Here is a 15,831-nt window from a genome sequence, read left to right on the forward strand (position 1 = left end):
TTAGGAAGAATCCCCTAATAAATACACAGTCATTTGAAAATGAATTTTTTTTCTGTTCTGGTCCCGCAGTAAGAAGGAAGGCATGAAGAACAACCGCTCCATTCCTCCCCCGGGCACAGCACCTCCCACCCTGCAGCCTGGGCCTGGCCTCGACCCCGTGGAAGAGTCAGGTCTGGCAGGGGGACCGGGATCCGCGGGCTTGGTACCTGCCGAAAAGTGCAAGCCCATGTCCTACGAGGAGAAGAGACAGCTGAGCCTCGACATCAATAAGCTGCCTGGGGACAAGCTGGGCCGTGTGGTCCACATCATTCAATCCCGCGAGCCTTCGCTGAAAAACTCCAACCCGGACGAGATCGAGATCGACTTCGAGACGCTAAAACCTTCCACGCTGCGAGAGCTGGAGAGATACGTTTCGTCCTGTCTCCGCAAGAAGAAGAAGCCTCCAGGTTCGGCTCTTCTTGGTCTGTTTTGTCGTCATCTCGGCATGTCCTGTTTAGTCATTATCCCAGTGAAACGCTATTTATAAGAGAATTGTGTGATTACAGTATGATCACAGGGCTGTTATGTGTTTGTTGTTGTATCCTGTGTCCGTTGTTTGTTTGTAATTATACTATGTTGCCTTCTTGCCCAAGGCTCTGGTTAAATAAATAAGGGGCGAATGGTGAACGTATGAGCTGAAAGCCAGTCAGATATTTTACTGGTAACGCTTTGCTTTTCTCTGCCGACTGCGCGATGAACTTTTTTTAATAACAATCGTAGTTTTTTTCTTTAAAAAGAAAAGAAATGATATAATAAAACCAACTACAGTATTTTACACAAGTGCAGGTGCATCTCAAAAAAAATTTATATCGTGGAAAAGTAAAAAATTTTTCCGTAATTGAATTTAAAAAGCGGAACGTTCGTATATTGTAGATTCATTGCACATAAAGTTAAATATTTCAAGCCCTTTTTTTTGTTTTTATCTTGAGTACTGCTTACAGCTCATGGAAATCAAAAATCCAGTAACTCAAAATATTCAAATAAAGAATTTATAATGCAGAAATGTCGACCTGAGAAGATCTCTAATCAGCGAATTAACTGAACACCTTTTTACTAAAAACACCGTTGCTCAGTGGTCCAAAGTCCTCTTTGGATGAAAGTCAATGTTGCATTTCATTCGGAAATCAAGGTCTCAGAGTCTGGAGGAAGAGTGGAGAGGAACAGAATCCAAGTTGCTTGAAGTGCAGTGTGAAGTTTCCACAGTCAGTGATGATTTGGGTTGCCATGTCATCTGCTGGTGTTGGTCCACTGTGTTTTCTCGAGTTGAGAGTCGATGCAGTGTCTATCAGGAGATTTTAGAGAGCTTCATGCTTCCATCTGCTGACGAGCTGAATGGAGATGCTGATTTCCTTTTCCAGCAGGACTCTGCACCTGCCCACAGTGCCAAAACTACTAGTAACTGGTTTGCATGGTGACCGTGTTATTACTGTGCTTGATCGGCCAGCCGACTCGCCTGACCCGAACCCCTATAGAGAATGTACGAGAGACACCAGACCCAACAATACAGACAAGCTGAAGGCCGCTATCGAAGCAACCTGGACTTCCAGAACACCTCAGCAGGGCCACAGGCTGATCGCCTCCATGCCACACCGCATTGATGCAGTAATTCGTCCAAAAGGATTAAAGCCCCGACCGAGTATCGAGTGCATAAATTACCATACTTTTCACAAGTTCGACATTTCTGTATTATAACTTCTTTATCCTATTTTTGAGATACTGGATTTTTTTTTTTTTTTTTTTTTTTTTTTAAGAATATATGAAAGTTCCACTTTTTTAATTAATTTACAGGGAAAAAATTGTATTTTTCCATGATGATAAAATTTTTTGAGATGCACCTGTATATGTAGAATACAGTATCGATGACCTTTATATGGATGATAATCGTCTGCAGTAAATTTACAGCGTCACGTTCAGATGATTTATGTGTTTGTTTATTTCTCTCGTTAATGTGCCTCATGTGAGGGTTTACTCAAAATTCTACAAAATTCGAACACTAATGTTCACACTACCCGATTACAGAAAAGACCGTGGAGACTATGAGCGCTAAGCCAAAAGGCTCGTCTTCAGACTCGGGCAGCAGCAGCGAGTCGAGCTCGTCCGACAGCGAGGACTCGGAGTCAGGTAAAAAGATGCTTATTTATTTACGATTCCTCGTTCAGTTGCTCTTAATCTCGCTGCTTGGTTTCGATTACAACCAGCTGTTTTATCTCATCAAAAAATTCAGGAATGGCCTCTAAATTGAAGAAGAGAGGTCACTCTGCTAAAGAGGGGAAGAAAGGCCACCACCCGGTGATCGCGCCAGGTATGGTACAGCCCCAGATGCCCCTCCAGCCCCAGGCTCCGGTCTTACAGCCCACAGCTCAGCTAAAACAACAGCAGCAGCCACAACAGCAGCAGCAGCAGCAGCATCCGTCTCCTGCAGCGTACATGGCTCCTCAGGTCACGGCGCTGGAGTCGTCGCAGCTGCTCGAGAACACGTTTGACTCTTTGCCCCATTTTGGACAGCCCCTCATGCACATGTCCCACCACACCAACGACTCGTCCTCTCCTGCCCCGCCTCACCTCAACGCTCACACAGCAAGTGGCCCCGGGTCACCTGACACGCACCCGTTCTTAAACCAGCACCCCATCCTCCAATCCCCAGGTACACAGCAGCATCCGGTCAGACATTTCTCTTCCCAAGTTCTCGTCTGCAGTAATATTAACCTAGATCAAGCACTTGTTTAAACTTAGGTTGTAAATGGTTGTACTACATATCAACCTTTTCATGAAAACATAAGCTTAATGCGTTTCTGTTACAGTAAGAATACGTTTCCAGTTAGACGATATGTTTTGCATTTTGAAGCGCTAAGAAACACGATTCCTAAAGATGAAAAAACATATCAGTAATTTATGTATGAGGCTTTAATAGGAATCAGTGTTGTTCTGTGGCTCTGATCTCAGACGTGATTATTCGGAGAATAAAGTGCAGTACACAGGGTCTGCGTTGTCGTTATACGATCGTTCACGTAGCGGACATGTGTTGTGTTGTGAACGGGACGGCATTTTGGAATCGGCCAAACTGAGTGAGTTCTGCGTGAGGATAAGTTTAAAAGAAAAAAACGGTGGTATTTTAAGAAACACAAAATCTAGTCGCACGCCGTGTAGCTCTACTTCGAACGTTTGCATGAAATGATTTTCTTTTTCCTCATGTTTTTCTGCAGCACTGCACAACGCTCTGCCTCAGCAGCCTTCACGTCCTAGCAACAGAGCAGCGCCGCTCCCCGCCAAACCCCCGCAGCCCTCGACTCCCCAGCAGCCTCTGCAGCTCCAGCCCCAGCAGCCCCCTCAACCCCAGCACCACCTCCCTCCTCACCTCCTGCACCCCCATCAGCCCATCCGCCAGAGGCCGCTGTCCCCTCCTACGCTCACCCCGCAGGGCCTTCTCTCCTCACAGCCTCCTCAGTTACTGCTGGAGGATGATGAGGAACCCATGCCCACCATGCCCCTCAACCAGGTCCTCTTCCTGCAGCAGCTGCAGCAGGGTCGACAGCAGCAGCAGCAGCAGCAGGTCCCACTCATGCAGGCCCTCCAGGGCCGTCAGTCACAGCCACAGAGCCAGCCTTCCCTGTTGCAGACGGTGCAGGTGCAGTCACAGCTTCCTGTGCAGACCCAACTGTCTGTCCAAACTCAACCCCAGGCTGCTCCAGTGCACCAGCCCTCGCCGCAGATGCCCCAGCATGCACCCAGACACATGCAGCAATCACAGAGCCAGCAGCAACAACAACAGCAGCAGCAGCAGCAGCAGCAGCTGGCTTTCTCACAAGGCCCAGTGCAGACCACACAGACGCAGCCGGCGCAGCACAAAGTGGCCATGACTCCCAGTAAAGCGCAGCAGCAGATTATTCAGCAGCAGCAGCAGCAGCATCCTTCTCCACGTCAACACAAACCTGATCCCTATAGCACAGGTCAGAGTTAACAGCCCAGGTTTATTATTATTATTATTACCTCTGATGCCTGTCGCCTAGCAACACCACGTTTTTTTTTTGTTTTGTTTTTTGGTTTAAGCGTATATTTTATCGCCGTGTTGGTCAATTTTCACTTCGGTTTGTGCTTTCCTAAATTACCTACGACGCCAATCGAATACCTGTTGATTATAACAGTGCAGTGGTATTCAGACCTCGTAGCTACCTAAAGGGAGTGATGCAGCGGTGCTTTAGTCTTTTAGTTTGTCCAGCTCTGCTCCAACAGAACAGCTTCGACTTGCATGCTAAGATCGCCGTCGACACCATCACGCTCGTTATCTCTTAGATCACTAACCATACGAATCTTGTTTTGGACAGAAACTACAGTGTGTGAAATCTTAGATTATTTAAAGCCCTGTTCGTGTAGAGGGGTTAAAAGGGTTACACGGTTAAAATGCATTGTTAACCCGTTACTGCCGCGAGGATGTGTGTACTTCACCTAGAATGTTTATGGCTTCTCTTTCTGCTTTAAACAGGACACCTGATAGAGAACCCCTCTCCTCTTATGATGCATTCCCCTCAGATTTCTCAGTATCCTCCTGTAGGCCATCAGTCTCCTCCACAAAACCTCCAGCCTAAAAAAGTGAGTGAGATGTCATTCCATTCACGCCATCACGATCACCGTCGTCATCCTCCTTCTTCTCGTCCGTTATTCCGTCCTGTGTCGCTAATCCGCATCCACGTCTTTCCCACAGGAGCCGCAGCGAGGGCCGCCGGCTCTCGGGCCTCTGAAGGAGGAGAAGCAGTCGCCCTCGCCCGTGATGAGGAGCGAATCCTTCAGCCCGCCTATACGCCAGGAACCACACAAACAGCCTGAGAGCAAGACGCACATGCCGGGCCACGGCCAGCAGAGTGAGTTCAAATGATGTTCTACAGGGTTTTATTTTAAACGTTGACGTTTTACAAAGCCCTCCATGTCATTCTCCGTTTAGACACACAGTCGGTAGGAAGCCTTTTGTGGTTTGTGGCTTTGCAAAAACAAATTCAAATGCAACATTTATAGGAATTTTGCCTACGTTCACGTTACAGGTTTTCATCGCTTCATTTGCAACTGCGTTAAAGAGCGATTATGGATCTCCTGCAAACACACCCGTCTGCTGAAACGTCCTGCACGTGCACATCCATAGCACTTTTGCACGATTCACACTCGGCACCAATAACAAAACACTATACGGGAGAACAAATGGATTTGGGTTCATCACCCGAAAGTAATTAAGTGAACTCAAATGCGCTCGGATGAGGGGTATGTTGGGGGAGTGACCGTGAGCGCAAGTAAATTCAGGGAATTTAATAATAATAATAAACTTTATTTCTATAGCATTTTTTCATACATAAAATTCAACAGTAAATCAAATGTGTGCAATTACAGAAAAAAAAAAGAACATACTGGATAAAACTGCGTATTACAGGTCGAAAGGAAGTTAAAAAAAAAAGGTCTCTTTAAAAGAAGACACCATAGGATCTTCTAAAAGCACTCCAACCCTGTTTTTAATTCTGGGAATTGATTGAAAATCCTGCAGCTGATGACGGTGTGGTTTATACACAGCGAACTAGTATTCAGAAATGTATTTAAATCCTCCTTGAGCTCAGTTTTGAGACTTTTTATTTGTCTTTGGCATTGTAGCTGTGTTCGTTTGTGATTGTGCTTTCATATTACTTATACTGTTGGGTTTTTTTTTATATATATATTATTTACTTATTTTTTTGAATGAATGAATGTCCAGAAAATGTTGAGTTCTGGTAGGTTCCTTGAGTTAATTTCAAAGTATCATGTAAATCACAGATTTCTCCATCCTTCCACTGCTGTCCTCCATTATTGTTTTGTTATGCACTATTGATACTGGAGGAAGATGATGATGTCGTCGCATGGTCACTTATCTTATCTTATATTGGACCACATATGAAAGAAATTGGATTTCTTCAATCCAGAAAGAAATTTAAAAAAAAAAAAATCACATTCGTGTCAATTCACTTCAATTTGATGACGTGAACGGAGTGTTATTCAGTCCTAGTGTTAGCATGAGAGAGAGAGGGGTTTATAATCTTTGTGAAAGACATTTTGATCACGTCTGTGTTCATGTCTCAGGGCCAGACATGAAGCCTCTGGACACGTCTCGCCCCGTAATCCGCTCCTCGGACCATAGCGGTCCACCCCCCACCATGCCGGACAAGGACAAGTTCAAACAGGAGCCCAAGACTCCTGTGGCTCCTAAAAAGGTACAGGTGGGTGGAAGGGACTAAAACTTTGACTTTCGTTTTTAAATATTTATAGACACGTCTGTATATAATTCTGTATGTACGGTCCTTGCATGCGCGGTTGAATGTTTTTGTTTTTTTTTCTTCTCATTTCAGGATGTGAAACTGAAGAACATGGGCTCATGGGCAAGCCTGGCGCAGAGGTCCACGTCTACGCCGTCCTCGGCGGTGAAATCGAGCAGCGACAGCTTCGAGCAGTTCCGCCGTGCAGCCCGGGAGAAGGAGGAGCGGGAGAAAGCGCTGAAGGCTCAAGCAGAGCAGGCAGAGAAGGACCGGCAGCGCAGAGACCAGGAGAAACATCGGTGAGACAAACGTTCAGCTAATACGAGGAATGACTGTGTTATGTACATCTGACCACACCCCTTTCTTTCCCCTCTCAAAGCCACAGGCGGTGATATCTAACTGCTATCAATTGCCGATAGTTACGGGGCTCGATAGGACGGTTTTAGCTGTTACACCATAGTAGGGAGGGGTAAAAAATATATATATGTTTTGACTAAACTTTAGACGCCAAACCTGTGCATTATAGAGCTGTAACCAGTCGACCTGCACTTCCTGTCCGCGGTTGATTACTGACATCATGATGCAATCTCAGCATCAGGGTTTTGGGTTTTTTTTCTTCCTGTTTTAAAAAAATTATTTATATGAATAATTCATTACCGCCATGAGGAATATTAAAGTAGTAAGAGCTCAGTGAAAGACTCTTTACCATTTTCTCTCTCTCTCTCTTTCTCTCTGTCCCTCTCTGTCTCTCTAAAGGGGCCGTGATGATGAAGATACGATGGAGGTTCCTCGGAGGCCCCATGAGGAGCAGCGGAGGCGCTCTGAGCACCAGCAAGCCCAGGCCGCTCCGCCACAACAGCAGCACCAGGCCCCGTCCCAAACGCCGACCCAACAGCCCCAGACGCCGTCCGCCCCGCAGCCGTCGCAGGCTCCCCCTCAGTCTCCAGCCTCCAGCCAGAGCGCCCTCGACCAGCAGAGAGAGATGGCACGCCGCCGCGAGCAAGAGAGGAGGAGGAGAGAGGCGGTGAGTGCATAGGGCCTCATCTGCATGTATATAGATGTTTTTTATTTTGCTTTCCTGTCCTTGCAAAATACTGGTCTGGGGGGAAAACACCCTCAAAGACAAAAGGAGATATTTTAATAACTCTTACCGCTCACAGAGGAGGACGGTTAAAGAGCGGGGAAAAAACGTCACTAAGGATCAAGGTTATAGATTTTGTGGATTTTGGGCAGTTACTTTGGCAAAGGGAGACTGCATCCAGTACTAAAGTTTTCTCACACTCAAAGAATAATCAAAGAAATTCAACCTTTTATTGAATATAATTTAGTTTAAGCCATTCATTTACCAGTAATTCCCCCCCCACCCCCACCCCCCCATTGCATTTTTTTTAATCCATCTTTACCAAGGGTGCCAATAATTCTAGTGCTGATCCTTGTAGTGTTTATTTAGTCTTGAATGTAACTAATAACTAGTTTTATTACGCTTTAAAAAATGTATACAGGTTTATAATGGCGAGGAAGAAACGCTACTATATTTCTGTAATAAGGAAAACCGTTCTAGCTGCTAAATGAACGTAATAATCGTCATTTTTTAAAAAAAAAGCATAATTATACTTAATATATGAAAAGTGTCAAAGTAAATATTTATATTTTAATATTATCAACGGCTAAACGTTGAGCTGGATCATCACCGTGCAGTCCTTAACATCTTCTGCTCTTCCTCCTACAGATGGCAGCTACCATCGACATGAACTTCCAAAGCGATCTGATGGCGATCTTCGAGGAGAACTTGTTCTGAAATGCACGAGGAGGCACGAGAGACCGCAAAACAAAACAAAAAACAACAACAAAAAAAAAACCTGACAACAAACGTAAACAAAACAAAACCGCGAACGGATTCCTCTGCGTAGAGCGAAACGGACCGATGAAGCAGTAAGGGAATTTTAATAAAAACGTTTAATAATTATAAAAGACCCCGACTGGGAGCATGAGAAAAGCACCGCAGAGGCAGAGATGGCACTTGGCGAAGCTGAGGCCTTGACAGGACGCCCCCTGTAGCCTTAGCGGGGGGGAATAAAAGAGGGACCCTCGAGCTGGGACATCATTGCCTCTCTGGCATTATTCCTGGATTTAAACCCATATAAGTAGCAGGAAGGAGAGGACGTTTCCGTGGGGCGCCCTTTCGCACGTATGGGAGCAATGCTTTGGACCTTGATATCAGTGGAAGTATATCTAAGTGACAACAGTTTAAAACGTACTGATTTACCCGTAGTAGGCTGTTCATCAACTGCCAGATGTGTAAGGGGTATTGCTTTTTTTTTTTTTTTTTTCTTTTTTTTTTTTTTTTTTTCCTCCTTTTCTTTTCTTTTTTCTTTCTTTTTTTTTTTTTGGAACACAAGCAAGCGATTTATGCTAACAACTCATGATCATAACGTGAGGAGGAGGTACACACCAACCTCACCATACGCAACACAACATTCACCGAGCAGCAACAAAAATAATACTCCCAAAAACACACACACATACAAGTGTTAACACTTTCTTTTCTTTTGTTTCCCCATTATGTAGGATCTACTGTAAACATATTTTTATTTTCTTAAAGATTACGTTTTGTTTTTTTTCCTTTTAAACTTTCTTACCAACACTTAACCCTTTTTCTTCTGATGTCTATGCCAAACAAGAGTCCTAGTCCCTGATATATATATATATTTTTTTTCTTTCATTTAATGCGCCTTTTCATTTCGTTTTTCTTTTTTTTCTTTCTTTTTTTTTTTTTTTTAATATATAGATATATTTTCTTGTCCTCCACACCAGACGTGAAAGTTTAGGTAGGCTTGTTAGTAGAATAAACCTAATATATGCATTATTCCGACAATTGAAGACGAAAAAAAAAAAAAGGTTAAGTTATACTCTAATCCGGCGCGAGAGGAGCGGTTTACCTGTTGATCCTTGAGTTTGAGATTTGTTTTTGAAAAGCGTACAGTGCGACATTACTTTGTGTATTATACATTATAGAAAGAAGACCTGAAAGCGTCTGGGGAAGCGGTTCAGGTTCACGCTTTACTGCGTTTCTAGAAATAACCGTAAGCTCGAGTGCGTATGAGCAGCCGGCTGACTCTGAATCCTCTGAGACTCCTCCGAAGTCACGTCTCGAGCACTCGGACATGTAGTGCATGGCTCCTCTCTCTCTCTCTCTCTCTCTCTCTCTCTCTCTCTCTCTCTATCTCTCTCTCACTCTCGCTTTTATTTTTTTCCTGTTTGTTTGTTTTTGTTTTGTTTTTTATTCTTTTCTCCTTTCGCAGATCGTTTCATGATAAGCAACCGGAGGGGACTGTACGCCGTTCTAAACGTGACCGATTACGAGAGATTTTGAAAAAAGAAAAAAAGGAAAAAAAAAACATTACACAGAGAAAAAAAAAAAAAAAAGCGCAACAGTTCTGATTTTATATCATTGTTCTTGTTCAATTATAGTGGCTGTGAGTTCTAATTATGTTCTTTGAGTCGGATTTAAGGGTGGGGCGGAAGGGGAGGGCAGGGTGGTGTTTCGAGGGGCACACTTTAATTAATTAAAGCAGGTTCTCTCGAGTTTTCTCCTATGGTGTTTTCTCCAGTGCCTGTATTGTATTGCGATTCTAGTTGGCATATATTACACTCTCGGGGAGGGGAGAGGGAGGGGGACGTGAAAAGGTTTCGGGAGGGAGAACTTGCAGTTTAGCGTGGGGGGGAAAGCCTGTGTTAAAAAATAAAAAAAAATAATAATTAAAAAAAAGGAAAAAAAAATACACACACAAAAGAAAGGTCAACATTTTATATTCTACCCATTTACGAATATTCAGGTTTAAATCTAGTTTTAGCTGGACTTCTTAACTCTTCACCCGGAGATTACGTTTTTCTTCTTTTCTCCTCGAAGCTTGTTTTAAGAGGACGTGTCTTGAGCAGCCGCATACTCGTATTCCGTGTGTATGGATAGCTGGGTGTGTGGGTGTGTGTGCGTGTGCGAGCGAGTCGGTTTGGTCTTCAGTATGTGGCACAGTCAGAAGTCGTGCTCCTCCACGGAGCGTTCATAAACACTTTCACAAGAACGAGTTGCTTTGCTGTCGCTTTTTTTTTTTTGGTTGTTTTGTTTAGTTTTTATGTGTTTGGTTGTTTTTTTTCCCCGCCCCTTTTTACGAAGTCCGCATAAATAAATATACACATTTCTTTCGTTTGTTTTTTTTTTTATTCGGTTTGTAAAAGGTGAAAGAAGAAACTCTTCATTCCTTCAAGCCTTTAAATGTATTCTGTTTGTGTTTTCCTCTAACAGTCAGACATGTATGTGCCATAGATATGGTTTCACCGGAGAATGTGCTGACCTGCATCTCAGCAGAGAGTTTGCTTTATTCAGGTATTTTCTTTTTCTTTTTCTTTTTTTTTTTCTTTTTTTCTCCTTTTTTTTTTTTTCTTTTTTTTGTTGTGTTAAACATTTCCCTCGATTACTGTTTGGTATGTGAGTGAGCTATCGAGGTTAATGATTCTGTTATAATCATGATATAAACTCATCTCTTTTATAGAAAATTAAAAGGAAACAAAAAAAAAAAGTCCTGCTGTCTTTATGGTCGTTTCATTTGCGGGCGTTTTAACCCGTTCCTGTAGCGCTGTGTCACCACTTCGCCTGTTTTTACAGTCCTCTTATTTGGAAGCAGATGATTCAAGATGTTCCAGATGTCTGGTGGGTGCGTCATCGTTTCGTTAAAGGAAAAGTTCAATCCTGTGAGAGAATGATGTGTAATACAAACCTGAAATAAATCAATTGTAGTTTTTCAATCAACTCAGCTTTTACATTTACATTCCATTACTACCTCGAAACGTTATTCCTGTCTGAAAACCGTCCTTTTCTGGATCGTTTTGGAAAGCTACTTGTTTTACGCGGCCTTGTACGTGGAGAATTGGAGATCATTTTCATCCCGACTTGAATTAACAGTTGAAGAAAAATGTAAAAGGGGAAGAAAGGCTCCATCCAGCACTCGTATGGCCACAACACGTGTGTGTGTGTGTGTTTTTATATATATATATAATATAATAAAATATTACACACGCAAGCAGTCAAAAGTTTGTGGACACTCGACTGAAATGTTTCTCATGATGGTAAAAAGCTTTTGATCTGCAGGTGTGTGATTTAAATGTTTAATATCGGTGTTGTAGACAGAAATATAATCGTTCCGACGTATTCGTTTCTTTACATTTATTCATTTAGCGGACGCTTTTATCCAAAGCGACTTACAAATGAGAAAATACAAGCAAAAGTTTTCTTTCATTAGAAGACTAACATTTTATTTACAAATAAATATTTTTTTTCAAACGGACGACTCGGAGAGAAGTATTCTGAAAAGCAGCTGATAAGAGTCCGGCGTCGGTGAGAACACCTTTAATACTGTTTAAAAAGCATCTCCAGGAAATTCCTCAAGAAATCAGTCGAGAAAACACCAAGAATACATTTCTGGAAATTCTAGGCGGAAATGGCATCTACTTTGAAGATGTTAAAATACTAAATTATTTTGATTTATTTATTTTTATTTATTTTTTTTATCGCAACATAATTCCCATCGTTCCATTTGTTACATTCCAAAGTTTTGATGACTTTATTATTGGTCCTTAATGAAAATAAAAATTGTTGGGCTGAGAGTCCTGTAGGATGGAAGGATGGTCCATTTCCTCTGGTGGTTGAAAAGTGTGTCACTTTGCCAACTACACAATGATGGATGATAAATGTAGATGATGAGATATTCGTAGTCGTCGCAATTTTACATTGAGGAACATTATTCTGAAATTCTTCCACAAATTGTAGACGCAGTTTTTCGCAGATTGGTGAACTTCTGCCCAGCTTTTCTTCTGAAAGACTCTGCCTCTCTAAGATTCTCTTTTTATACCCAGTCATCTTACTGACCTGTTCCCAATTAACCTCCAGCTGTTTCTTTTCACTAACACTTACTTTTCCAACCCCTTGTTGCCCCTGTCTCAACTTTTTTGAGATGTGTTGCGGCCATCAAGTTCAAAATTAACTTATTTTTTCCTTAAAATGTTACATTTCCTCAGTTTAAACATTTGACATGTTTATGTTCTATTGTGAATAATGTATGGGTTTATGAGATTTGCAAATCAATGCATTCTGTTTTTATTTACATTTTACACAGCGTCCCAACTTTTTTGAAATTTGGGTTGTACTTCATCTCTACATCTGTTGGGGAAAAGTCCAGCGTTGCTCAGCATGGCAGTGTTGTACAGTATTTAGTGGATGACTGAGATATGGGACAATGTTGAAGGGGGGGGGGGGTATAATAAATGCACATTTGGAGCATCATGGAGATGATTCACTGCCTGTCTTTACTGTATTTTATTCGCAATCTAATCTATCTCTTTCTCGAAGATCAGGATTATCCGATTAATCCGACTCAACTTCCTTTAAAATAATATCAGTTATGTTAATCCCAATCTGATGCATGGAAATCTGAGCAATGTTTAATAGTAATTTCCTCAGAATCCTCACAGGACCACCCCAAGTTTCATGGTTTATACATTTTCTAGAAATTTCTTGCACAAGTTTGGAATTTGCCAGTCATTTCTAAACCTGGAACCAATCTATTCTGCAAGAAAAACCCAAACAGAAAGCATGGAAAGTTTAACAGCCCAAACTTTTTCATAAGGGAAGAGCAACACCATCATTGCATCATTAACTCTGTGTTCTGACGTGATACTGATTCCGCCATGATGAGAGATAAGAGAGATTCGCCTACTCCCGATTCTTTGCCCTCTGATTGGTCATTACCTCGCACTGGCTTTGACGAGCAGTCTTCTAATTGGAGGAATTCTACGTAAGAGATAATCTTAGCCAATCCCAGGATAGGAGGCGGGACATGTCGGAATAAGCAGGAAATAAATCCTGGTTCTTGAATTTTCCTCCTGGAAACACGCCAATATGTGTCAGTTTTGAACGAAATAAACACAAATACGCCCATACACACAAAAATATATTACTCGCAGTCTGTTACTTATTATAATTTTTTAAAAATGCTTAAAAAAAAAGTGTAACTGTTGAATATTCGAGCTTTTATTTTGATGGTGAAACAGAAACCGGAAGTTGTGAATGTTGAGCGCTTGGGTGACCCTCAGCTTGTTTGGTTTTTTTGACAGCGGTGATCAGACATGGGAGTGAAAATAGAAATATTTCGGGTGAGATTTGAATTTGATACATAAATACATTTAAGTCTAAAAATAAATATATTAAAAGTTTGTCTTATATACCGTAAAGCTATAGATTTAAGTGGGGCACGAGCCAGTGTTGCGTAGCAACGTTTCTTATCCACGTTCCAAACCGCACACTAGAGTAGTATGGAAGATAAGAGTATGATTTGCGTGGTGTTTAGTGCGGTAGTATGCGGTAGTATGCGGTGTGTTGACTTGGCTGTGCTCCATACAGATGATGGTGTATCTCTCCTTTCCGGTGACGATGTTCTGGATTTCCAACCAAGCAGAATACTTCGAGGAGTATATAGTGAAGAGAAAGGTGAGGATTAAATGAAGTAGTAATAAATAGTGTGTGATCTCCTGATGCTACTCGACTCAAAGTATTTCTTTTTCCCCCTCAGAGAGAGATTTTTCCACCTGATGAGAAAATGCAGGTAAGTGTTTCACTTGGGAATCGTGGCCGCCTGTAAAGTCTTTGTTTCCATTCCACAGTTATTTAGTTATACCTGATCAAAATAACAACGGTATGGATACTGTACCTAATAAAGTGTCCACTGAGTGTTTAAATCATTTATTAACAAGTCGTCATGACCTAGTGTTTCCACAATATAATCATTGCTGTGTCTCTCTCTGTCTCTCTGTCTCTCTCATGCTCTGTGTCTCTCTGTCTCTCGTGCTCTCTGTCTCTCTCTCGTGCTCTGTCTCGCTCATGCTCTGTGTCTCTCTGTCTCTCTCTCGTGTCTCTCTTTGTCTCTCTCTGTCTCTGTCTGTGTCTCTCTCGTGCTCTCTGTCTCTCTCCAGTGCTCTCTGTCTCTCTTTGTCTCTCTCTCTGTCTCTGTCTCGTGCTCTCTGTCTCGCTCTCTGTCTCTCTTTCTCTCTCTGTCTCTGTCTGTTTCTCTCTCATGCTGTCTGTCTCTCTCTGTCTCTGTCTGTCTCTCTCTCGTGCTCTCTGTCTCTCTTTGTCTCTCTCTCATGCTCTCTGTCTCTCTCTCGTGCTCTGTCTCTTTGTCTCACTCTCGGTCTCTCTCGTTCACTCTATCACTCTTTCTCTGTCTCTTTCTGTCTCTCTCGTTCACTCTATCTGTCTGTTGTCTGTCTCTCTCGCTCTCTGTCTCTCTCGTTCACTCTATCTGTCTGTTGTCTGTCTCTCTCTGTCTGTGTGTGTCTCTCTCTCTCTGTCTGTCTCTCTGTCTGTCTTTCTCTCTTTCTGTCCGTCTCTCTCGTTCACTCTATCTCTCTTTTTCTCTCTCTTACAAGTCAAGGCAAAGTAAAAAGGTTGCTTTATTGGCGTGAGGAATATGAACATTTGTATTGTCGAAGCTTGGAAACAAATTCGAAAATAACTACAGAAATAAATAAATAGAAACAAATGTACATGCATTCAACAATACAGTCAAAAAGAAACCCTAATAATGAGATTTATAAAACCCTGAGAATTCAAAAAGAAAAAAAATTATAATTAAATCAAATTTGTGTGATACATGCTTTCCACAATAAAACAGAAGTTTGAGTTTCATTTCACTTCTAAAATCCTTGACTTTACCTTTAACCTTAAAGTGGAGTCTGTACAATTCAGGGCCCCGTCTATGACATTGTTTTTTATTGTTTGTTTGTTTTTTGCCAATAAATTAGAGGAAAGAGCTGGAGGAGTTTAAGGAGCGCATGAGAATTCGGAAAGAGCAGAAGATGCTGAAAAAGCTGGCCATGGAGACTGAAAACTGAGAAGAAGAAAGAAGGACCAAACCGAGAGAGAGAGAGAGAGAGAGAGACACTCTGTCGAACCCAGTGTTAAACGCTCTGAGGGATGTACATGGAGTGTATTTGGTGAAAAGAAAGGAAATGTGCAGTTTTGTATATAAATATAAATGCTTTCATAATACTGAATCAATGCAAATGATGAATCTTGTAAATCAGAACGTTCCAAATGCATTTTAAGACTTGACTTGAAGTCGTTGCTGGATAATGGGTTATTTATTTTTTTTATAAATAAAAAAATACATTGATTTGTTTTTTTGTTAACAAGTTTGCCTCATGTTCATTAAAAGTTTCTCAACATAAGCGTGTGTGTTTTTTTTATTATTATTGTGTATTCATTTACTGCATCACTGCAAATATTTCAATAATCTTATACAAACGAATTGGATAGAAGCTTCAGTATATATCTCACTATATATAAACACTGTAGATTTGTAGCTAAGAGCATTCACAATCTGTTCATAGTTTCAACACACTCGGTACTTCTTTATCTTGACTCTTCTGCACCTGTACACTGTAAAGTTTATATTTATATGATAAGGGTTTTATCCGT

At 41.8% G+C, this 15,831-nt stretch overlaps 2 protein-coding genes across 9 annotated transcripts in view; both read left to right on the forward strand.

Moving 5' to 3' along the window:
* The window catches only part of brd4 (bromodomain containing 4), a 64,637-nt gene extending 54,520 nt beyond the window's left edge, over positions 1-10,117 (forward strand). For 7 of the 8 annotated variants that reach the window (XM_053613545.1, XM_053613546.1, XM_053613544.1 and 4 more), the window contains 10 exons: positions 70-446; positions 2,059-2,160; positions 2,264-2,683; positions 3,243-3,986; positions 4,520-4,626; positions 4,739-4,895; positions 6,130-6,266; positions 6,396-6,601; positions 7,059-7,326; positions 8,032-10,117. In XM_053613545.1, coding sequence (XP_053469520.1) covers positions 70-446; positions 2,059-2,160; positions 2,264-2,683; positions 3,243-3,986; positions 4,520-4,626; positions 4,739-4,895; positions 6,130-6,266; positions 6,396-6,601; positions 7,059-7,326; positions 8,032-8,100 — 2,587 coding nt within the window. In that variant the 3' untranslated portion in view covers positions 8,101-10,117. The remainder of the gene's footprint in view (positions 1-69; positions 447-2,058; positions 2,161-2,263; positions 2,684-3,242; positions 3,987-4,519; positions 4,627-4,738; positions 4,896-6,129; positions 6,267-6,395; positions 6,602-7,058; positions 7,327-8,031) is intronic. The other variant, XM_053613539.1, reaches the window with a different exon arrangement.
* Positions 10,118-13,391: 3,274 nt separating this feature from the next.
* LOC128600835 (protein PET100 homolog, mitochondrial) lies at positions 13,392-15,581 on the forward strand. The gene is made up of 4 exons (XM_053613547.1): positions 13,392-13,508; positions 13,756-13,842; positions 13,925-13,957; positions 15,156-15,581. The coding sequence occupies exons 1-4, from the start codon at positions 13,482-13,484 to the stop codon at positions 15,243-15,245; spliced, it is 237 nt and encodes a 78-aa protein (XP_053469522.1). The 5' UTR covers positions 13,392-13,481; the 3' UTR covers positions 15,246-15,581.
* The last annotated feature ends 250 nt before the right edge of the window (positions 15,582-15,831 follow it).

Source organism: Ictalurus furcatus, chromosome 24 (genome assembly GCF_023375685.1).
Source record: "Ictalurus furcatus strain D&B chromosome 24, Billie_1.0, whole genome shotgun sequence".
NCBI lineage: Eukaryota > Metazoa > Chordata > Actinopteri > Siluriformes > Ictaluridae > Ictalurus > Ictalurus furcatus.

Excerpts from the sequence above, each read along its gene's own strand:
- LOC128600835 (XM_053613547.1), top strand. The coding sequence starts at position 13,482 with ATGGGAGTGAAAATAGAAATATTTCGG. Across the intron at positions 13,509-13,755 it reads TGAAAATAGAAATATTTCGG|ATGATGGTGTATCTCTCCTT; the intron begins GTGAGATTTGAA and ends TGCTCCATACAG. Across the intron at positions 13,958-15,155 it reads CACCTGATGAGAAAATGCAG|AGGAAAGAGCTGGAGGAGTT; the intron begins GTAAGTGTTTCA and ends CCAATAAATTAG.